This window comes from Oncorhynchus mykiss, chromosome 20 (assembly GCF_057628025.1).
Source record: "Oncorhynchus mykiss isolate SJ-2025 chromosome 20, ASM5762802v1, whole genome shotgun sequence".
Lineage (NCBI taxonomy): Eukaryota > Metazoa > Chordata > Actinopteri > Salmoniformes > Salmonidae > Oncorhynchus > Oncorhynchus mykiss.
In genome coordinates, this window is record NC_143041.1 from 43,951,563 (window position 1) to 43,973,893 (window position 22,331).

Sequence of the window (22,331 nt, forward strand, 5' to 3'; positions counted from 1 at the left end):
ATGTACATATTACCTCAATTATCTCGACGAACCTGTGCCCCCGCATATTGACCCCCTGTATAGCCTCTCTCCTCTTATTTTTACTGCTGCTCTGACATTTTTATTTTTTTACTTCTCTATTTTTTTTACTTAACGTATTTTTTCTTAACTGCATTGTTGGTTAAGGGCTTGATAGTGAGCATGTCACTCACTGTAAGGTCTACCTACACATGTTGTATTCGGCGCATGTGACAAATACAATTTGATTTGTGATTAGCTGACTGCTAGACCTATCGTGTTAGGTAAAGCACCGTGGTTTCTATGGTGATAAAGACATCTTTCAGTTGCCAGATACATTATTTGTAAAGACAATTGTATTAAGTAAATTAATACACAAATATTAAAGTGTTTCAGTCTTGTATTAACAAAATGATTAAATATGGACATAGAAATACTCAAAAAAAAACAGAACTCAGTCATCCTATTTTGATTTAGACAGGCGAAAAAACGAACACCTATATTTATAGGGTCCTGCGATCCTGGGGTCATGAGAGGTTGTTTTGCTTTCGCTGTTTCTCCTTCATCGCCCTCCAGCTGGATAGGACTGTCGCGACTCGGTGTTAGAAACTGCTTGAAAACAACGAACCAACGCAAAAAAATCCAGTAAGTAATTGCCATAGTTTTGTTTTCTTTCTAATTAGATACCTTGCTTGCCAGCTAACTAGCTAAACGTTAGCTAGGTAGGGGACATGGCCGGGATCCAGCGCTGAAAAATCTGTAGCCAGATAGCTACCAGTTACATGGATAGCTAACTAGCTAACGTTAGTCCATTGTCAAGGGTAAATACATGTCCCGATCTTTGACACATTAACTACAGTATAACTAATTACATTTTGACTTCGAGGTGGAAATATGATGTACCATTGCCTAGCTACGTCTTCTTATTGTCTAGTTCAAGTTGAGAGAACAGATTGCTGCTGTGAGCAAATCCCTGTCTGTGATGTTAATGGCTTGTTAACTTGCTCGCCGGCTTGCTATTTTTCTAACGGCTACTAGCTCGCTAACTTGACTTTCATTGAACCAGCCGCCAGTCACATTGATATTGCATATTGTAACGATCTACTGTAGCTAACTAGCTAGGCAAGCAATCAACTTGAGACTTGGCAGGGGCTTTTGACGTGCTAATATCGACGTCAAGATGGCTGCTGGCAGATAACCTTGTTCTTCAAAGCTTTACGTGTATAGAGATGGTTGTGTAGGCCTGGCTATATCCCTTATAATGTGTTCACAGTCCTACGAGAAGATGATCCGTACATTCCCTACTATCGGATCAGTTACTTGGTGGTGGAGTACACTGCTACTAGTCAATAAATGGCGAGCATGTTAGGACTATCCCTTTGTGGCAATACCATCTTTGTCCTACATTTGCTGCAATAGGCTACATGCGGAACTTGGTCAGTAGTACTATGATAGCATCATTTGTCATCTGCCATTTTCCTTCTTGTCACAGGTAGAATGGCTGTTCCTCCATCATATGGTGACCTTGGTAAATCTGCAAAGGACATCTTCAACAAAGGATACGGTAAATGTCTTTGAAACTGGTTGCTTTACCCCTGTAGGAATAATGAGCAGGACACTCATTAATGTAACAGGGGCATCTTCTGACAACTTACACGTTCACATCACTTTCGTTTGGCCTCTCTTGAGCCCGTAAGGGAGGGTTTCCGTCAATGCACAGAACACATTTCACACTGACGTGACATTTTTACAAGGAAGTTAACGTAACACCCGGACATTCAATTTGTTCAAGACGCGTCGCAATTGGGCCGACTGGATCAGTATTCTCCATGTAGTAGTCCATTTTAGCAAGTATTTTCACTGTTAAGTAGATGCTAATCAAAACGAGGTTAACGCCACTACCTTAATATGTAATGGAACGTGGTGTTCTGAATGTTATGGTTTGTTCTTTTATTAGGCTTTGGATTGGTGAAACTTGATGTCAAGACTAAGTCTTCAAGCGGAGTGGTGAGTTTTAGCTTTTCAATCCTACCAGGGTTACTGTACATTCTGGTCCTCCATAGCAAGATCTAGGCTTACTACGTATTGTCATTGTTGTTATTTAGGAATTCAAAACCTCTGGCTCATCCAACACTGACACCAGCAAAGTCAATGGCAACCTGGAGACCAAGTACAAATGGGCTGAATACGGCCTGACGTTTACAGAGAAGTGGACCACCGACAACACTCTGGGGACTGAGATCACAGTTGAAGACCAGGTAGAGAGGAGAAACCAGTCTATACTGTCGTTTGTGAACTTTCTATTCAGTTATGCTTAGTTTTTTTTTCTTCCATAGATCACCAAAGGGCTGAAACTTACGTTCGACACCCAATTCTCACCAAATTCTGGGTAAGGTTTGTGGCTTTTTAAAATTTCAAGCACTACTAAATGTTTCTCATCAGTCTTTTGGAACCCTGAAATGGATAACCTTTATTGTGCACGTTCAGCACTGCGTAATCCACCACCCATCTTCCTTTATTGAAAATAATCAGTGATGACTGAACGAGAACAACAGAAATATCAGACTGGTGTTTATTCGTCCTATTTTCCTCCTCTATTCTCCTTCTAACAGCAAGAAGAGTGGTAAGGTGAAGACTGCGTATAAGCGTGAATACGTCAACTTGGGCGTGGATGTGGACTTTGACTTTGCCGGCCCGGCCATCCATGGGGCGGCGGTGGCCGGATACGAGGGATGGCTGGCTGGCTACCAGATGACCTTCGACACGGCCAAGTCCAAAATGACCCAGAGCAACTTTGCTGTTGGCTACAAAACGGGAGATTTCCAGCTGCACACCAATGTGTAAGTTTCATATGGATTGTATTGTTGGAGGACTTGTGTAAGCTTCATATGGATTGTATTGTTGGAGGACTTGTGTCTCAGCAGTGAAGTGAAAAGTACTATGGTCTTAACAAGTTACATTCGATTTTAATAAGTTCTAGGTGGATTTGAGCGTTTCAGTTCATCTTTAATTGAGTTATTATTAAACATAAAAGAGCTATTCATCAGACAATGATAACACAATGTATGGTCTGTTTATGTCCTATATACCAGTAATGATGGCACAGAGTTTGGAGGGTCCATTTACCAGAAGGTGAATGACAAGCTGGAGACTGCTGTGAACCTGGCCTGGACAGCAGGCAGCAACAGCACGCGCTTTGGCATCGCTGCCAAGTATCAGCTGGACTCCAGTGCCTCCATATCTGTGAGTGCTGCTCTTTTGGTTGTCTTGTTTATCAGCCTGATGGCTGTTTAGTATTCAGTCGGGTTCTGCAGGATTAGTAGTTTATTCAATGGGAATGGGTTGTGTCAAATGAGATGTTTTAGGAAGTAACTGGAGAATAAAGTGACGTTCTTATACAATGCCAATAATTATCATAACCCGTTGTATTCCATTGTTAATTGTATGTGTTTGTTATATTTTCCAGGCTAAAGTTAACAATGCCAGCTTGGTGGGAGTGGGCTATACCCAGACGCTGCGACCAGGTAAGAACCGGCTCTCGCTACTTTGCAATAGCACTGCCGGCCATCACCAAAGTGGATTGTTGTAGCCAGGTTATTTATTTTTCCTGTTCTGCAGGTATGAAACTTGTCCTGTCTGCACTGGTGGATGGCAAGAGCATCAACGCCGGTGGCCACAAGCTGGGACTGGGCCTGGAGCTGGAGGCATAAGTATCTAGCTATCCTTTCTAGTGAAGTCTTCATGTTTTAATATTTGAGGGAATATTAGAAGAATTTGGCCTTATTTATTTCCAACCCAACAACCAGTAAGGGATGTCTCCAAAGGAAAGCGATGAATCTAATCTAAAACATCAACAACATAGCCCTCAGTTCTGTCAGTTAGATGGAACCCTGACCTATCAGCCACTGTCATTTCCTTTCAGTTGGTTTGTAGTCAGTCATCCTGTGTGTCCTATAAACAGTAGCCCAGTACTACTAAGCCTGTGATGTATTGGTTTGTAGTCAGTCATCCTGTGTGTCCTATGAACAGTAGCCCAGTACTACTAAGCCTGTTATGTATTGGTTTGTAGTCAGTCATCCTGTGTGTCCTATGAACAGTAGCCCAGTACTACTAAGCCTGTTATGTATTCCTGTACCACTAGTGAAATACATCCTCCTTCTCAAAGATCGTGTTTATTCTGTATGTTTTACATTTGTTTCATTGGTTTGGCCCGGACAATCCAAGGAGGGTTATATTAAGATGTATACTTTGATTTAATTCTATATATAATAACAATGTTATTATGTGACAATCCTGAACTGTTGTTTTGCACACTAGAAAATTATATTATACCTTAATTTATATCCTTTCTTTCCCTGTTTCATTTGCACATAGAGTAGCCTTCGGTTAGCGACGCTTTGCCTGTTGTCAGGACGGCTCCTACTCAGAATGTTCATCGCGTATTCTAGAGACCTTAAACCTCTCTTCTATTGGGTGTTGATCTATTTAGCTAATACTCTTGAGGACGTATTAATTATGCTTACTGCTTCGCCACTCATTCTGCGGTCTTTCTGCAGGCTCATATGATCTTGACCTGTTTCCTAGTTGAACATGGTAATATAAATTGCAAGACATTTGCCAAATGGGATTTTCTGGGTGTCATTAGAAAGGAAAAAGGGAAAGTATTATAACTGAGTGACTCCTCCCCTTCCCCTAGCTGTGTATAAATGATATGACTGGGAAACCAAGTCCACTTGTCTGTCTACCTTTACAATAAAGTCTTTAAACAAGTCAGTCCTTTGTTCTTGGATAAGTCATGGCGCCTTCACACGGTTGGACAACCATGAAACTGTACACGACAAGTCACTTGTTTTACAGCTCAACCATAATGAACATTTAAAACAACCGTAAAAGTATGGCTCGCCTGAGTACAATAGTAAACATTACACATTACTTTGGTCCTTTCTAGGACCATCACGTTTTATTTAATCGCAGGGTTTGCTGTGAATTATCACAACTTCAGAATTTGCTCAAATTAAGGTGCGATTTAAGATTTTTCATTAAAAAAAAACAAGAATATTGACATCTTAATTTTGTCTAAAGTAACAGTTGGCAAAATGATGTAAATTGAGAAAGCAGACACTCGACTTGTTTTCAGTATATTTTTGAATGCCTTCAGACAATATATTAAAAAAAAAAAATGCACACAAAGTTACCTGATTAACTCTGACAGTCCTAGTTCTTTCATTTAAACCTTTTCAGGTCACATATATTAAAGGGCAGCATTACGCACGTGGATTTAATGACCTATAAACAACCATTTTAAAAGTCAGCACTTGGCAAGTACTATCTGATTATCGTAATGTAAAGCTACTTCTCAGTAATTGGGTACTACGGTTTACCACAGTACAGACCAGTGTTGGCCAATCTTCCATTTAGTACTATAGTTTTAAGACCTGTCTCCTACATAGTGTTAGAGTTTGAAGGCCAGTGTCACGCCGTCTCCCACGGTGAGCATGCTGATGTTGATCCTGACATCCCGGTACAACTTCTTGTTCAGCTTGTCAATGGCCTGGGTGTCAATGTCATCAGCTGCAGGGTTCACCACCTTCCCACTCCACAGAACCTAAAGCACAGAGCAGCATCAGCATTCTAATGTATGTATATATATGTATGTTACCATTTAAAAGTTTGGGGTAACTTACATGTCCTTGGCTTTTGAAAGAAAAGCCATAAAAAAGCCTAATAGAACCCACAAAGGCTGATGCTCCAGATACTCAATTGGTCTAAAGGCCAGTTGTATTGCTTCTTTAATCAGTGCAACAGTTTTCAGCTGTGCTAACATAATTGCAAAATAGTTTTCTAATAATCAATTAGCCTTTTAAAATGATAAACTTGGATTAGCTAACACAGGAGTGATGGTTGCTGATAATGGGCCTCTGGTCGCCTATGTAGATATTACATACAAAAATCAGCCGTTTCCAGCTACAGTAGTCATTTACCACATTAACAATGTCTACACTGTATTTCACTGAACAAAAAATGTGCTTTTCTTTCAAAAACAAGGACATTTCTAAGTGACCCCAAACTTTAGAACAGTAGTGTGTGTGTAATATATATATATATATCTCTCTCTCTCTCTTTTGGTTGCTTATGGCTGTCCATGTGATTTTAGATTAGGCTTCAGTCCTCATATTGAAACACTCACATTATCAATGGCAATAATGCCTCCTTTCCTCACTAGCTGGAGGGATTTTTCATAGTAGTTGTCATAGTTTGCTTTGTCTGCATCGATGAAGACGAAGTCAAATGTCTCGGCCTCGCCATTGGCCAAGAGGTCATCTGAGGAAGAGTGAGTGAGTGTGAATACATTTGTTCATTGTCTTGTTTTGTAATGGATGTGTTATAAACATGTTATTACTATACCTAGAGTTTTCAATGCCGGCTGGATGCGTAGATCTATTTTATGTTCCACTCCAGCCTGCGAAGAAAGCACAGAAGTAGGCCTGGTGGTTGAGTTACGCATGACTTTCTGACAAGAAAAATGTTGTACTCTGTTTACAACGTCAACAAGAAGGGTCTTTTCTGGAAGGTGGTAGGTGAGTATTGATAAGAACTTCTGTTATCAGGTGAGACCGTTAGTAATGGATGCTCTGACATGCTCTCTCGACGACGGATCAGATTACATTCCCATCAATCTATCACACAATCGCAGCCAGTCTCTCAAAAGCTTGAATTGATTTTGAGGAGGGACTGTGAAAAAGCAAGTCTGAGAATATCAGCAGTGTGCTGTACAGCTACAGGTTCACAGCTATGGGATTAATGATGAATTTAAAGGTATTTTTTTCATAACATACAGAGTTTTGTGCTTGGTATCTTGGCTCCATAAAAACAACAACCATAACTAGCTGCACACCCATTGAGCTGCACACCCATCGAGCTGCACACCCATCGAGCTGCACACCCATCGAGCTGCACACCCATCGAGCTGCACACCCATCGTGCTGCACAACCATCGTGCTGCACACCCATCGAGCTGCAGCTAGTTCTTAGCCCAGTGAGACAGTTTATCTGATGCCATGCAAATGTTGTTTTTTTAATTGCACCTTTATTTAACCAGGTAGGCTAGTTGAGAACACCTTTATTTAACCAGGTAGGCCAGTTGAGAACACCTTTATTTAACCAGGTAGGCCAGTTGAGAACACCTTTATTTAACCAGGTAGACTAGTTGAGAACAAGTAGAGATACTGTGCAAGTAGAGACTCTGGAGTGCAAAATAAATAACAGTATGGGGATGAGGTAGTTGGATGAGCTATGTGCAGTGAACTGTGAGCTGCTCTGACAGCTGGTGCTTAAAGCTAGTGAGGGAGATATGAGTCTCCAGCTTCAGTGATTTTTGTAGTTTGTTCCAGTCATTGGCAGCAGAGAACTGGAAGGAAAGGCGGCCAAAGGGGGACTTGGCTTTGGGGATGACCAGTGAAATATACCTGCTGGAACGCGTGTTACGGGTGTGTGTTGCTATGGTGACCAGTGAGCTGAGATAAGGCGGGGCTTTTCCTAGCAAAGACTTAGATGACCTGGAGCCAGTGGGTTTGGCGACGAATATGAAGCGAGGGCCAGCCAGCGAGAGCATACAGGTCGCATTGGTGGGTAGTATATGGCACTGTGATATACTACATCCAATTTGTGGAGCCAGTGGGTTTGGCGACGAATATGAAGCGAGGGCCAGCCAGCGAGAGCATACAGGTCGCATTGGTGGGTAGTATATGGCACTGTGATATACTACATCCAATTTGTGGAGTAGAGTGTTGGAGGTTATTTTATAAATGACATCACCGAAGTCGAGGATCGGTAGGATAGTCAGTTTTACGAGGGTATGTTTGGCAGCATGAGTGAAGGATGCTTTGTTTGCGAAATAGGAAGCTGATTCTCGATTTAACTTTGGATTGGAGATGCTTAATGTTAGTCTGGAAGTAGAGTTTACAGTCTAACCAGATACCTAGGTGTTTGTAGTTGTCCATATATTCTAAGTCAGAACCGTCCAGAGTAGTGATGCTGGAAGGGCGGGCAGGTGTGGGCAGCGATTGGTTGAAGAGCATGCATTTAGTTTTACTTGCAAATGTAGCTTGAGTACCAGTCTGTTTGTTTCCTCATGCCAACTATTACCATCATGTCAACTATAACCAGCACAAACAGATCTGGGACCAGGCTAATGTGAATATAATAGTTTCCAAATGTAATTTGTTACCTGGGGATCTTGACAAGGCTAGTGGAGCTATCCCTTACAAATACACCCATGTCTGGCCTGCACACGCCAGAATCACTACAATGGTGTGAAAGATGACATATAGTCAATCAAATGATTCTGCTCGCTGAAATGCCTGTCTAAAAAGAGTTACGTCAACAGTAGGTCACGTAGCACTGGTGTGTCAGAGAAAGCAAACGTAAATCCACATGTCACCTCTTTCCAGAAGGGTTTGCCGATGTTGGGGTATTCGTCTTTGATGTCACAGGCCACCATCTTCCCGTCGTCTGGCAGAACCAGCGCTATGCTCAGAGTGTTGTACCCTGTGTATACTCCTACAGGGAAGACAAATAAAACGAGTATTATGAGACTCGTATACAGTAAATGTTTTACATAAAAACCAGTATTTGTTTTTGCGAGCCAATATGGACTAGAATTACACTGTTATTGGTGGTAAAAGCAACATGAAATAAAATCCCACAGAAACTAGTGAGAAGAGATTATTACGTGATAAAGAGTATAATGTGAATAACGTTTACCGATTTCTATAGCTTTCTTGGTTTTGATGAGTCTTGCCAGGTTAGCCATCAGCTGAGACTGCTCAGCGGCAACCATGATGAAGTTCCAGGAATCATCCATAGTCCTCTTGAAGATAAAACAGAAGAAAGGAGATGTTCATTTTTTGTTTTTCTCCAGAAATAGAAAAGTTAACATGATAAACAGCCTGTTTACTAAGTGTACATTCATATTTACAAGTCTCAGACCCAGACACTTGTGAACAGAGAGTGTGCGCTCAGTCCCCTCCTGTACTCCCTGTTCACTCATGACTGCATGGCTAAGCACGACTCCAACACCATCATTAAGTTTGCCGATGACACAACAGTGGTAGGCCTGGTCACCGACAACGATGAGACAGCCTATAGGGAGGAGGTCAGAGACCTGGCAGTGTGGTGCACGGACAACAACCTTTCCTTCAACGTGATCAAGACAAAGGAAATGATTGTGGACTACAGGAAAAGTAGGACCGAGTTGCCCCCATTCTCACCGACAGGTCTGTAGTGGCGCAGGTTGAGAGCTTCAAGTTCCTTGTTGTCCACATCACCAACAAACTATCATGGTCCAAACACACCACGACAGTGGTGAAGAGAGCACGACAAAACCTATTCCCCCTCAGGAGACGGAAAAAATGTGGCATTGGTCCTCCGATCCTCAAAAGTTCTACAGTTGCACTATCGAGAGCATCCTGATTTGTTGCATCACTGCCTGGTATGGCAACTGCTTCGCCTTCGACCGCAAGGCACTACAGAGGATAGTGTGTACGGCCCAGTACATCACCGTGGCCAAGCTTCCTGCCATCCAGGACCTCTATACCAGGCAATGTCAGAGGAAGGTTCTAAAAATTGTCATAGACTGTTCTCTCTGCTACTGCGCGATACCGGAGCGCCAAGTCTAGGTCCAAAAGGCTTCTTAACAGCTTCTACCCCCCAAGCCATAAGACTCATGAACAGCTAATCAAATGGCTACCCAGACTATTTGCATTGTGCAGTCGCAAAAACCATCAAGCGCTATGATGAAACTGGCTCTCATGAGGACCGCTACAGGAAAGGAAGACCCAGAGTTAACTCTACTGCAGAGGATAAGTTCATTACAGTTACCAGCCTCGGAAATTGCAGCCCAAATAAATGCATCACTGAGTTCAAGTAACAGACACATCTCAACATCAACTGTTCAGAGGAGAATGGTGGAATCAGGCCTTCATGGTCAATTTGCTGCAACGAAACCACTACTGAAGGACACCTATAATAAGAAGAGGGCCAAAACACACAAGCAATGGACAATAGACCGGTGGAAATCTGTCCTTTGGTCTGATGAGTCCAAATATGAGATTTTTGGTTCCAACCGCCGTGTCCCCGCAGAATAGGTGAACGGATGATCTCTGCATGTGTAGTCCCCACCATGAAGCATGGAGGAGGTGTGATGGTATTTGTTAGTGACACTGTCTGTGATTTATGTAGAATTCAAGGAACAGTTAACCAGCATGGCTACAACAGCATTCTACACCGATACGCCATCCCATCTGATTTGCGCTTAGAGGGACTATCATTTGTTTTTCAACAGGACAATGACCCAAAGCACCAACAGGCTGTGTAAGGGCTTTTAAATATATATATAATTTTAATTATTATTTTACCCCTTTTTCGTGGTATCCAATTGGTAGTAGTTACTGTCTTGTCTCATCGCTGCTACTCGGGAGAGGCGAAGGTACGAGAGCCATGCGTCCTCCGAAACACAACCAAACCAACCCGCACTGCTTCTTGACACAACGCACAACCCACCCGGAAGCCAACCGCACCAATGTGTCGGAGGAAACACCTAGCGACCTGGTCAGCGTGCAGTGCGCCCAGCCCGCCACAGGAGTGTGATGAGACAAGGATATCCCTGCCGGCCAAACCCTCCCTAACCCGGACGACGCTGGGCCAATTGTGCATCACCCCATGGGCCTCCCGATCCTAGCCGGCTGCAGCAGAGCCTGGGCTCGAACCCAGAATCTCTGGTGGCACACTGCGCCACCCGGGAGGCCCGTGTAAGGGATTATTAACCAAGAAGGATGGAGTGCTGCATCAGATGACCTGGCCTCCACAATCACCTGACTTCAACCCAATTGAGATGGTTTGGGATGAGTTGGACCGCAAAATGAAGGAAAAGCAGGCAACAAGTGCTCAGCATATGTGGGAACTCCTTCAAGACTGTTGGAAAAGCATTCCTCATGAAACTGGTTGAGAGAATGCCAAGAGTGTGCAAAGCTGTTATCAAGGAAAAGGGTGGCGACTTTGAAGAATCTCAAATATAAAATATATTTTTGATTTGTTTAACACTTTTTTTGTTACTACATGATTCCATGTGTTATTTCATAGTTTATGCTTTCACTAATACTCTACAATGTAGAACATAGTTTTTTTAAAAATAAAGAAAAATCCTTGAATGAGTAGGTGTCCAAACTTTTGACTGGTACTGTACATATTGCATCAATTACCTCAACTAACCTGTGCCCCCACACATTGACTCTGTACCTGTACCCCCTATATATAGCATCACTCCTGTTATTTTATTGTTGCTCTTTAATTATTTGTTATTTGTCTATTTTCTTATTTTCCTTTTTTTTACCCTTCAGTTTATTTTTGTAAATACTTTCTTAACACTTATTTTTCTTAAAACTTCATGTTTGGTTAAGGGCTTGTAAGTAAACATTTCACTGTAAAGTGTTGTTGTATTCGGCGCATGTGACATATAAAATTAGATTTGATGTGATTTGTACAATATAACAAATGGTGCCCCCTTGTGGCAAAAGGCAGACACTATGGACTTTGGACAGTTTCTACTGTTTGGCAAATATATGAACATATTTGATAATGAAGACATGTGTAAATCCGGACCTTCTTACCAGTCTGAGTTTTTTCAGGGCCGGATGCTCCCTCATTGAATGATTGAGGACATACTGCATCAAAGGGTTATCTTTTGCCCCAGAGTGACTCTTGAAGATGTCCATGGAAAATGTGGATCTTCTTTTGCCTGGAGGGAGCAATCATGTGAAATGATGAGTAATCTCAAGATGGCTATAGGGTACAGATACTGTGGTTTAAGTGTTTGATAATTTAACAATAATGGGAAACAATACACGATGACTCTCTCTGTCATATTTGACTGTTCAACGTCATCTTGACATGTGATGAAATTGATATTGATTCTAACCCCCCCTACCAATGTAATAACCAGCCACAAAGACAACTCCAAGTGTAGCCGAGCCGATCAATGCTTCTCTGGACACACTGTGAAAAGACATTGTAACAATGTTTCTCCTCGCTTAAACATTGACCGATCAAGGACTTCTTACCGTGTAACAAGTTCTTTCCTTGTTTGCTATACGTAACCGCGAAGCTGTAATATAGTGGCGCACCCTAAATATAATGCATACACATGAACGGACAATACATTCACATTGCGCTTATATTACAATGTTCTAGGTCAAATTAATAATAGGCGCGTGCACGTGACCGCTCATGTGCTAAAACCACCCCAAACGGCTGTAATGCCCATAACCACAAGTGGTCTGCAATTTAACACCATTTTACTCTGAGCAAGATACTGTTGAATTGTTAACTTGTCATCCTAATCCATTCAGACACTGATATTTTGTACCATTATATCTTATGGCTGCAAAATTATCAGAATCATTTGTACAAAGTTCCTCATCAACATGAACAAATAACCCGATCTTCACATGACGGAGCACCAAAAGTAATGCGTACAGTAACCTACTTACCGCGTAGAAAGATATTAAATCGACGAACTATGAATCTGCGTGGTGCCAGTTATGTTGTACCGTTTTTGTGATTCTCTGTATAAAAATGGCCTCTGAACAGGGAGGGATGGAGGGAGGGTCTCTGATCCCTGATTCATGAATAATCATTTTAACACTTGTTTCACCAAATCTAGATAATGCCATTGCTTTATCATGTGCTCATAACCATGGTAGTTTTACACAAAGACCTAGCTGTGTGGTGCGTCACCAGACACACTGTAATAGTTGCCAAAGTGTGAGGCTTCTGTGTCTCTGTAAAGTTGTGTATTGTATTACGACAGTTCCCCCTATCCCATTCCATTTCTGGTTTGTGGAACATACAGTACCATGGACCCTGCTGTTACAGAAACAACAACAGAGTGTCCTAGAACACTTAGAGAATGTGGATCATTGGTTGTCATCACAACACAGAGGAGAACAAGGACAGTCGGTTTGAACAGTGTGTTTATTTTGAACTCGATGTAAAACTCGTCTGACAATAGTTCCAGTAGGAATATGTGAATAGGTCTTGTCCAAAACATTAGCCCTATAGCGTATTTGCAAGGCCATGTCTAAAAAAAATAATAATATCATTCTAGACTACTATAATTTTGCAATGTCATTGTTGAATTGCAAATTCTATAATCTTAATGACTACAGTCAGTGTCCCGGGTATGTAGTATTTACTTTTCTACCACAGCACAGTCGGAAACCATGGACTGTTATTTACCTTTTGATGTCATTTCAGATATCTTACGAGGGTAATGACACGGTCACCCTCCAGTTGATTCTGTTTCGCAGAAAATCCAGGTCAACCCTACTATTACCCCCGTGTTCATCTGGGCTGTTTGTGACTGCCTGTGAAATATATCGTTAGAGCATCCATGACGCATGTAACGTGATCATGAACAAAATAAATAGCTGAGGGGGATGACCAACATGTGATGCATACTTTCGTACAGAGAGGGGCGCTGTTGTCATGTCAATGTTCACTGTACTGTATTGTGGGAGATAGATATCCACTGGGCCATTGGTCTGCTACTTTCACCTAACAAAAAGGTAATGTTATTGCATCTACAATAGTAATGTTATTGCATCTACAATAGTAATGCTATTGCATTTCAGCTGGTTGAGTTATTTTCTATCATATTAAAAAGCTGTAGGATTTTTCACTAGGCTACACAATGAAGTGCTTGTCAACAATGTAACATAGACCAACTCTCTGCCTCTATGGTATTTTGACCCAGTTACATACAGTATGTGTTGGTGTGGTGATCAGCAGGCCAGTGGGAGCTGATATCTCTGATCCGTAGCTGAAGTGAATAGCAGTCTTCTCCTCAGGGCCTTTTAGTTCCACAGCCATGCCGTGTGATAGTGTGGTGACAGCATGTTCCCAGCGAGAGACGTGGCTCTGCATGGAGAGACGGCTGGAGGATGGTGGGCGTCATCACAGGGCCCTGTGTAGGATCCTAATAGTGCCAGACACACACCATAGATACATCCCAAATGGCATCCTATTCCCTATGTAGTGCCTCACTTTTGACCAGGGCCCATAGGGCTCGATCTGGTCAAAAGTAGTGCACTATGTAGGGAATAGGGTGCTATTTGGAATGCACACATCCCATATCAGCGGTTAATCCAGTCATGAGGGGACGACTCCCTTTCATCAGCTGCTCTGAGACACATGAGTACAAGGTCAAGAGCAGCTGGCGTTATGTCAGAGACAAATGGTGTAGATAATTAACTTCAGGGGAAAGAGGGGGAGGGGAGAGGGAATGAGAGAGGAGGAGCAGAGAGAGGGGATGGGAGAGGAGGGGGGAGGGAATGAGAGAGGAGGGGGGAGGGAATGAGAGAGGAGGGGAGAGGGAATGAGAGAGGAGGGGAGAGAGGAGGAGCAGAGAGAGGGGAGAGGGAATGAGAGAGGGTAGAGGAGGATAGAGGAGGAGCAGAGAGAGGGGAGAGGGAATGAGAGAAGGGAGAGGAGGAGAGAATGAGAGAGGAGGAGCAGAGAGAGGGGATGAGAAAGGTGAGAGGGAATGAGAGAGGAGGAGCAGAGAGAGGGGATGGGAGAGGAGGAGAGAGGAAGAGAGAGGGGATGAGAGAGGAGGGAGGAGGGAGGAGGGAATGAGAGAGGGGATGGGAGAGGAGGGGAGAGGAAGAGAGAGGGGATGAGAGAGGAGGGAGGAGGGAATGAGAGAGGAGGGGAGAGGGAATGAGAGAAGAGGAGCAGAGAGGGGTGAGAGGGAATGAGAGAGGAGGAGAGGGAATGAGAGAGGATGGGATAGGGAATGAGAGAGGGGAGAGGGAATGAGAGGAGGATCAGAGAGGGGATGAGAGAGGAGGGGGGAGGGAATGAGAGAGGAGGGGAGAGGGAATGAGAGAGGAGGAGAGAGGGCATGAGAGAGGGGAGAGGGAATGAGAGAGGAGGAGCAGAGAGAGGAGGGGGGAGGGAATGAGAGAGGAGGAGCAGAGAGATGGGATGCGAGTGGAGGGGAGAGGGAATGAGAGAGGAGGGGAGACGGGGAGAGAGAGAGAGGAGACAGAAAATGTCAGTGCCTCCATGACTATGTCATTACATAATCTAAAATCATTATTGACTGCATTAGTTCATGATGTGCCACAGTTTTAAGAGCTTTGGGTGATGATAGGCCTTAGTTTTAAGAGCTTTGGATGATGATATGCCTCAGTTTTGACAAGCACAGGGCAGAATAAACTCAGGATAACACAGTGACTAACCAATTATATTATTATTTCTCGTCCCCAGGAGAAAGGTCAGGGCAAGCAGCTGCCAGGTGTGCCACTAGAAAGCACCAATTAATTTACTGAGAGAGAAGAGAGAGAAGAGAGAGAGAGAGTATTATCTAAGAGACCTGGTGAGTAAGAAAGTTCCCAATCTAAAATACGAATCACGTGAAGATATACACAGTTCCAGAATCTGTCTCTCTGAGTGTCTACAGGTTCCATCCTGTCCAGATGAACTGTGAATACAGAATCTGTCTGTCTGAGTGTCTACAGGTTCCATCCTGTCCAGATGAACTGTGAATACAGAATGTGTCTGTCTGAGAGAGTATTTCCCCATGGGGACCAAACATGGGAGCTCACAGCCACAGCTGGCCCACTGAGGTGAGGAAAAGTCTGGAGGAGTCTGCCAAGGGGCACCCCTCACCCCTGGTAAGGGAGTAAAGGCAATATCACACCATCACACAACAAATCCAGATGGGATGCATTACTCCTCCGTATATCTGGGAAATTGCTGTGGTGTGAAGGATATCATTATGAATGCCATTCTATTTCTCTGAGCTCTACAGTCTTAGGCTACTGTGAAGGATATCATTATGAATGCCATTCTATTTCTCTGAGCTCTATAGTCTTAGGGTACTGTGAAGGATATCATTATGAATGCCATTCTATTTCTCTGAGCTCTACAGTCTTAGGCTACTGTGAAGGATATCATTATGAATGCCATTCTATTTCTCTGAGCTCTACAGTCTTAGGCTACTGTGAAGGATATCATTATGAATGCCATTCTATTTCTCTGAGCTCTACAGTCTTAGGGTACTGTGAAGGATATCATTATGAATGCCATTCTATTTCTCTGAGCTCTACAGTCTTAGGCTACTGTGAAGGATATCATTATGAATTCCATTCTATTTCTCTGAGCTCTACAGTCTTAGGCTACTGTGAAGGATATCATTATGAATACCTTTTCTTTCCTCTGAGCTCTATAGTCTTAGGCTACTGTGAAGGATATCATTATGAATACCTTTCTATTCCTCTGAGCTCTATAGTCTTAGGCTACAACCTGATGCTGTAATGACTTACTGGACTTGACATATTCATTTCAGCTCCTAGCGGAGTGAAGAGCCTCAACGGCTGTTGGGGTGGCAGGTAGCCTAGTGGTTAGAACGTTGGGCCAGTAACTGAAAGGTTGCCAGATCGAATCCCCGAGCTGACAAGGTGAAAATCTGTTGCTCTGCCATTGAACAAGGCATTTAGCCCACTGTTCCTAGGCTGTCATTGTAAATAAGAATTTGATTTTAACTGACTTGTCTAGTTAAATAAAGGTTAAGTAAAAAAAAACTAAATATATAGTGTATCTCCAGCTAACTTAATGTTGTGGTATCCCGGGAGGTACGTGCTGCGACGTTGGCTCCGTCTGCTGGGAGTACACGAGCTGAGCACCCTGGCACGGATGGCTCCAAGTGGAGCTAATTAGGGGAAAGTGCCAACCAGCTGTGGAGGCCACATAAAAGAAGCTCTGTGGCACACCGCGGGAGAGACTGACGGAGAGCCAAACCTATGTGATTTTTTCTTTGTTATGTTTATTTCATGGCCTAGTAAAGTCATGTTTGCTGACTAAAACCTCCTGGTCTCTGTGTTAATCACTGCACGCTCAACCCAACAGCCCACAGTTTACCGCAATATGTTATGAAAGATACAAATAAATTCAGGAAGACTATATTGACCGGTACGGTATGTAGTTTAGCTGAGTTACTACGGCATGCGTAAATCATAACCAACAAGTCTAGTGTGATTTTGTATGGGTGTGTTATACTTCATACCAGAGAGTATCATCGGCTACCCAAACGGCAACCTGTTCTCTACATAGTGGTCATGTCACTATGTCGGGAATAGGGTGACATTTGGGAAACAACCCTTTTCCTGAGGAAATATTTATATTTATATATATATTTATTTTTATTTAACTAGTCAAGTCAGTTAAGAACAAACTCTTATTTTCAATGAGTGGGTTAACTGTCTGTTCAGGGGCAGAACGACAGAATTGTACCTTGTCAGCTCGGGGGTTTGAACTTGCAACCTTCCGGTTACTAGTCCAACGCTCTAACCACTAGGCTACCCTGCTGCCCCAAGTAAAAATACCCTTCAAATACCTCCCTATCACCCAGGTCTCACTGTGAACTGTTAGCTTGTCAGAATACCCAGAATACCCTATCTCTTTATCACCCAGGTCTCACTGTGAACTGTTGGCTTGTCAGAATACCCAGAATACCCTATCTCTTTATCACCCAGCTCTCACTGTGAAACGTTAGCTTGTCAGAATACCCAGAATACCCTATCTCTTTATCACCCAGGTCTCACTGTGAACTGTTAGCTTGTCAGACAACTCCGTTTCTCTCATCTCTTCAATTTGACTTTGGCAGGAGTCTTTCTCCTTTGATTGACAGATGAGCGAGCAATAGGGCTTCATCCAAAAATGCAGTCTTGACGGTTCGATTTGACAGCCCTTTTCAAGCTAAATATACTCATACCGCATCTTCTTGACAAGAGAGTGAAGTGAGAGACACAACCTAATGTTGAGGAGGTTGATAGTCTATTATTCTGCTTCATTCTTTTTAGCCGGTCAAATCCATACATATTATTTCATATATTCCATAACATAATATGTAATATTACAAATAAACAATATCTGTATTTATTATGGATCCCCATTAGTTCCTGCCGAGGCAGCAGCTACTCTTCCTGGGGTTTATTATGGATCCCCATTAGTTCCTGTCGAGGCAGCAGCTACTCTTCCTGGGGTTTATTATGGATCCCCATTAGTTCCTGTCAAGGCAGCAACTACTCTTCCTGGGGTTTATTATGGATCCCCATTAGTTCTTGCCGAGGCAGCAGCTACTCTTCCTGGGGTTTATTATGGATCCCCATTAGTTCCTGCCGAGGCAGCAGCTACTCTTCCTGGGGTTTATTATGGATCCCCATTAGTTCCTGCCGAGGCAGCAGCTACTCTTTCTGGGGTTTATTATGGATCCCCATTAGTTCCTGCCGAGGCAGCAGCTACTCTTCCTGGGCTTTATTATGGATCCCCATTAGTTCCTGCCGAGGCAGCAGCTACTCTTCCTGGGGTTTGTTATGGATCCCCATTAGTTCCTTTCGAGGCAGCAGCTACTCTTCCTGGGGTTTATTATGGATCCCCATTAGTTCCTGCCAAGGCAGCAGCTACTCTTCCTGGGGTTTATTATGGATCCCCATTAGTTCCTGACGAGGCAGCAGCTACTCTTCCTGGGGTTTATTATGGATCCCCATTAGTTCCTGCCGAGGCAGCAGCTACTCTTCCTGGGGTTTATTATGGATCCCCATTAGTTCCTGCTGAGGCAGCAGCTACTCTTCCTGGGGTTTGTTATGGATCCCCATTAGTTCCTTTCGAGGCAGCAGCTACTCTTCCTGGGGTTTAATATGGATCCCCATCAGTTCCTGCCAAGGCAGCAGCTACTCTTCCTGGGGTTTATTATGGATCCCCATTAGTTCCTGCCAAGGCAGCAGCTACTCTTCCTGGGGTTTATTATGGATCCCCATTAGTTCCTGCCAAGGAAGCAGCTACTCTTCCTGGGGTTTATTATGGATCCCCATTAGTTCCTGTCAAGGCAGCAACTACTCTTCCTGGGGTTTATTATGGATCCCCATTAGTTCCTGCCAAGGCAGCAGCTGCTCTTCCTGGGGTTTATTATGGATCCCCATTAGTTCCTGCCGAGGCAGCAGCTACTCTTCCTGGGGTTTATTATGGATCCCCATCAGTTCCTGCCGAGGTAGCAGCTACTCTTCCCGGGGTTTGTTATGGATCCCCATTAGTTCCTGTCAAGGCAGCAGCTACTCTTCCTTGGATTTATTATGGATCCCCATTAGTTCCTGTCAAGGCAGCAGCTACTCTTCCTGGGGTTTAATATGGATCCCCATCAGTTTCTGCCAAGGCAGCAGCTACTCTTCCTGGGGTTTATTATGGATCCCCATTAGTTCCTGCCAAGGCAGCAGCTACTCTTCCTGGGGTTTAATATGGATCCCCATCAGTTCCTGTCAAGGCAGCAGCTACTCTTCCTGGGGTTTATTATGGATCCCCATTAGTTCCTGCCAAGGCAGCAGCTACTCTTCCTGGGGTTTATTATGGATCCCCATTAGTTCCTGTCAAGGCAGCAGCTACTCTTCCTGGGGTTTATTATGTATCCCCATTAGTTCCTGCCAAGGCAGCAGCTACTCTTCCTGGGGTTTATTATGGATCCCCATTAGTTCCTGCCAAGGCAGCAGCTACTCTTCCTGGGGTTTATTATGGATCCCCATTAGTTCCTGCCAAGGCAGCAGCTACTCTTCCTGGGGTTTATTATGGATCCCCATTAGTTCCTGCCGAGGCAGCAGCTACTCTTCCTGGGATCCAGCAACAGGTTCGAAGACCAGATAAATATAATGGCCCTTTAAAAGCCATTCAAGCTTTATTTGTCAATTATTCATCTGTAATCTGAAATGTGTTTTGCCATTAGCAACGCCGTTCTGTGCGCCGTTCTGATTATTTTGTTACTTCTGACGTCTACATTTGGAGAGGGTTAATTCAAACCATCGTGATTGTACTTACATTCCGTTCCCCCATTTAGCTAATAAAAAAGCATAAATGATTCATGCCATATACCATTTACATAATTCCTAATTAAATCGCAACTCGATGGGGTGGAATTTATTAATTGTGAATATGCATGTGCCGCCATCATAATACACAAATTAACATATTTGGTTTTGATTGGCACATCGCTCGCTCAGCTGTAGTCGGAGCAGTTAGGTGTTGTTATGGGGTAGGACTAACAACAACTGATCTGTACGTTTAGGTGGGATGTTGGGGGCTCACATCACAGTGATGGCTACAATATGCATTTGCCTTAAGAACTTTAATGTAGATTCTCTTCTATTGAACTTGTCACATGCTCGGGGTAATCAGTTGAAGATGAGAGATAATTTATTTCCATCCTCCGGCTAGACTGAGCAGCCAGAGCTGCAGGCCTATACGGCTGCTCTGATGATGGGGTTCGGAGACCTTTCCTACAGTCCACCGAACACATTAAGAACCCACTTCCTGATGGAAATGTCTACGGCCGTCTGTTTATAAAGATGAGCAGCGGCGGCAAGAAAGGGTCTTAGTTTCATGTAATTTTCAGAGTAATTCACAAAAAAAAAAAATATTTAGAATTTTGCTTGACTTGACTTTCAGGTCAACTTCTGTCTTTGTCCACAGGTGAAGAGAGAATCTCAGGATGTATAATTTATGGTGACTTATTCCCTTTATAGTAAACTTCTGACAGAAGTAGTGCACTATATAGGGAATAGGGTGCCATTTGGGATGGGCTGGTCGTTCACCATTAGACAAACAAAGAAGTCCTCTCCACTAATGGCCCCTCAGGGTTCACGAGAAAGCCGTGACTATCTATTGGTCCGGTGTCACCCACTTTCTGTGACTTCCCCTAATTCCCATTACCGTGTACATCGTGGTCTTATCAGTGAGAGCAATATGCCTTGTGTCACCCAGGGTGGAACTATGGGTGGATAGTGTGTAAAGAGGGAAAACATGAGGTTGAGTTGGTGCATTCTTGTGTGTGTGTGTGTGTGTGTGTGTGTCTGGTGTGTGTGTGTGTGTGTGTGTCTGGTGTGTGTCTGGTGTGTGTGTGTGTCTGGTGTGTGTGTGTGTGTGTGTGTGTCTGGTGTGTGTTTCTGTGTGTGTGTCTGGTGGGTGTTTCTGTGTGTCTGGTGGGTGTGTGTGTGTGTCTGGTGGGTGTGTATGTGTGTGTCTGGTGTGTGTGTGTGTGTGTCTGGTGTGTGTTTGTGTGTGTGTGTGTGTGTGTGTGTGTGTGTGTGTGTGTGTGTGTGTGTGTGTGTGTCTGGTGTGTGTGTGTGTGTGTGTGGTGTGTCTGGTGGGTGGTGTCTAACTTAACTTAGGAATGTTTGCAGATGAATCAGAAAATTGGATCTTGCTCATTTCATATAGAGTAGCAGCTCCAAAAATAAAGAGCTAGCCCCTTCTGCTATTAACCTGTCACCGAGATATGTCTTTACCAATGATGATACTCAATCCCCTTACCCCCTCCAGTCCCCCCTAGCTCCCAGAGCCGCTAGCTAGCTGCTATCTCTTCCTTTCAATTATATGTTTCTCTGCTCTTTTAGACAACGAGTAATAAAGCTAGAAATCGTATATTCCGCTGCAGGTATAGAGGTTTTGTCTCCGAGCTGCTGTTGAAACTGCCATAAACCACCCACATAGTCAACGATAAGGATTTACAGCTATTTAACATTCTCCTTGTCCCCTAAATCACAGTCATAAAGGTAATTAAGTGATGACTATAGGTTATTTGCTCTCTGGATATTGATGTTTCTAACAGAGAGGCCCCACGGGCAGCAGTGATTTTATTGAGTACCCTATTGGCTTACAGTTTACCCCGTACTCGGCTAGTTCTTTGATTCAGACGGAATTTTATGTACACAAATACGCAATGTCTTGATCTAGCAATTGACCCCAGATTTTATTTCAGAATTGTTATTTCCAAAATGCTTTTTAAAACACCATCTTAGGTTACATTTGTATAAATCTCAGAGTAGACAAAGCTCAAGTCAAGTTGTCGTTAGCATTAGCTTTTTTCAACTCTCATCTTTACAGCCCATCGGTGGCATTCCTTCCATTGTAGCCACTCTGAATTAAGCCAGGTCAAGGCACAACCTGGTCTCAGAGAATTTAATATTATTCTGTACGTAAATCCAAGACACTTCATTTAGTATATGTTACTTAAGATAGATGGTTACTTAAGGCAAAAGTGAAAGGAGGGTGGGTGGGTAGATGTATAATGCGAAGGCCTAGCAACCCAAAGTTTGGAATCTTATCACTCCTAAACATTTTTGTTGTTGTCTTTATTTAACTAGGCAAGTAATTTAAGAACAAATTCTTATTTTCAATGACGGCGTAGGAACAGTGGGGTTAACTGCCTTGTTCAGGGGCAGAACAACAGA

General features: G+C 43.3%; 2 protein-coding genes across 6 annotated transcripts; one reads left to right on the forward strand and one right to left on the reverse strand.

Moving 5' to 3' along the window:
• The first annotated feature begins 557 nt into the window (after window positions 1-557).
• LOC110499468 (non-selective voltage-gated ion channel VDAC2) lies at window positions 558-4,770 on the forward strand. Its single transcript, XM_021576606.3, has 9 exons — window positions 558-642; window positions 1,490-1,561; window positions 1,955-2,004; window positions 2,103-2,255; window positions 2,334-2,386; window positions 2,610-2,837; window positions 3,090-3,240; window positions 3,464-3,521; window positions 3,616-4,770. The coding sequence occupies exons 2-9, from the start codon at window positions 1,495-1,497 to the stop codon at window positions 3,705-3,707; spliced, it is 852 nt and encodes a 283-aa protein (XP_021432281.1). The 5' UTR covers window positions 558-642; window positions 1,490-1,494; the 3' UTR covers window positions 3,708-4,770.
• Window positions 4,771-4,924: 154 nt separating this feature from the next.
• Window positions 4,925-13,401, reverse strand: comtd1 (catechol-O-methyltransferase domain containing 1). 5 transcript variants are annotated; one of them, XM_021575347.3, is made up of 8 exons: window positions 12,543-12,770; window positions 11,981-12,048; window positions 11,664-11,791; window positions 8,761-8,866; window positions 8,438-8,556; window positions 6,403-6,457; window positions 6,185-6,318; window positions 4,926-5,602 (listed from the first exon to the last, which is right to left on the reverse strand). In XM_021575347.3, the coding sequence occupies exons 3-8, from the start codon at window positions 11,766-11,768 to the stop codon at window positions 5,450-5,452; spliced, it is 672 nt and encodes a 223-aa protein (XP_021431022.1). In that variant the 5' UTR covers window positions 11,769-11,791; window positions 11,981-12,048; window positions 12,543-12,770; the 3' UTR covers window positions 4,926-5,449.
• Window positions 13,402-22,331: the final 8,930 nt, after the last annotated feature.

Bases quoted from the DNA above. Each gene is read 5' to 3' on its own strand.
- LOC110499468 (XM_021576606.3), top strand. From the start codon at position 1,495: ATGGCTGTTCCTCCATCATATGGTGACCTTGGTAAATCTGCAAAGGAC. The intron at 1,562-1,954 runs GTAAATGTCTTT...TTCTTTTATTAG, and splicing joins CATCTTCAACAAAGGATACG to GCTTTGGATTGGTGAAACTT. The intron at 2,838-3,089 runs GTAAGTTTCATA...CCTATATACCAG, and splicing joins TTCCAGCTGCACACCAATGT to TAATGATGGCACAGAGTTTG.
- comtd1 (XM_021575345.3), bottom strand. From the start codon at position 12,062: ATGTCTTTTCACAGTGTGTCCAGAGAAGCATTGATCGGCTCGGCTACA. The intron at 11,792-11,980 runs GTAGGGGGGGTT...TGCTCCCTCCAG, and splicing joins TGTGGCTGGTTATTACATTG to GCAAAAGAAGATCCACATTT. The intron at 8,557-8,760 runs GTAAACGTTATT...TCTTCCCTGTAG, and splicing joins CAAGAAAGCTATAGAAATCG to GAGTATACACAGGGTACAAC.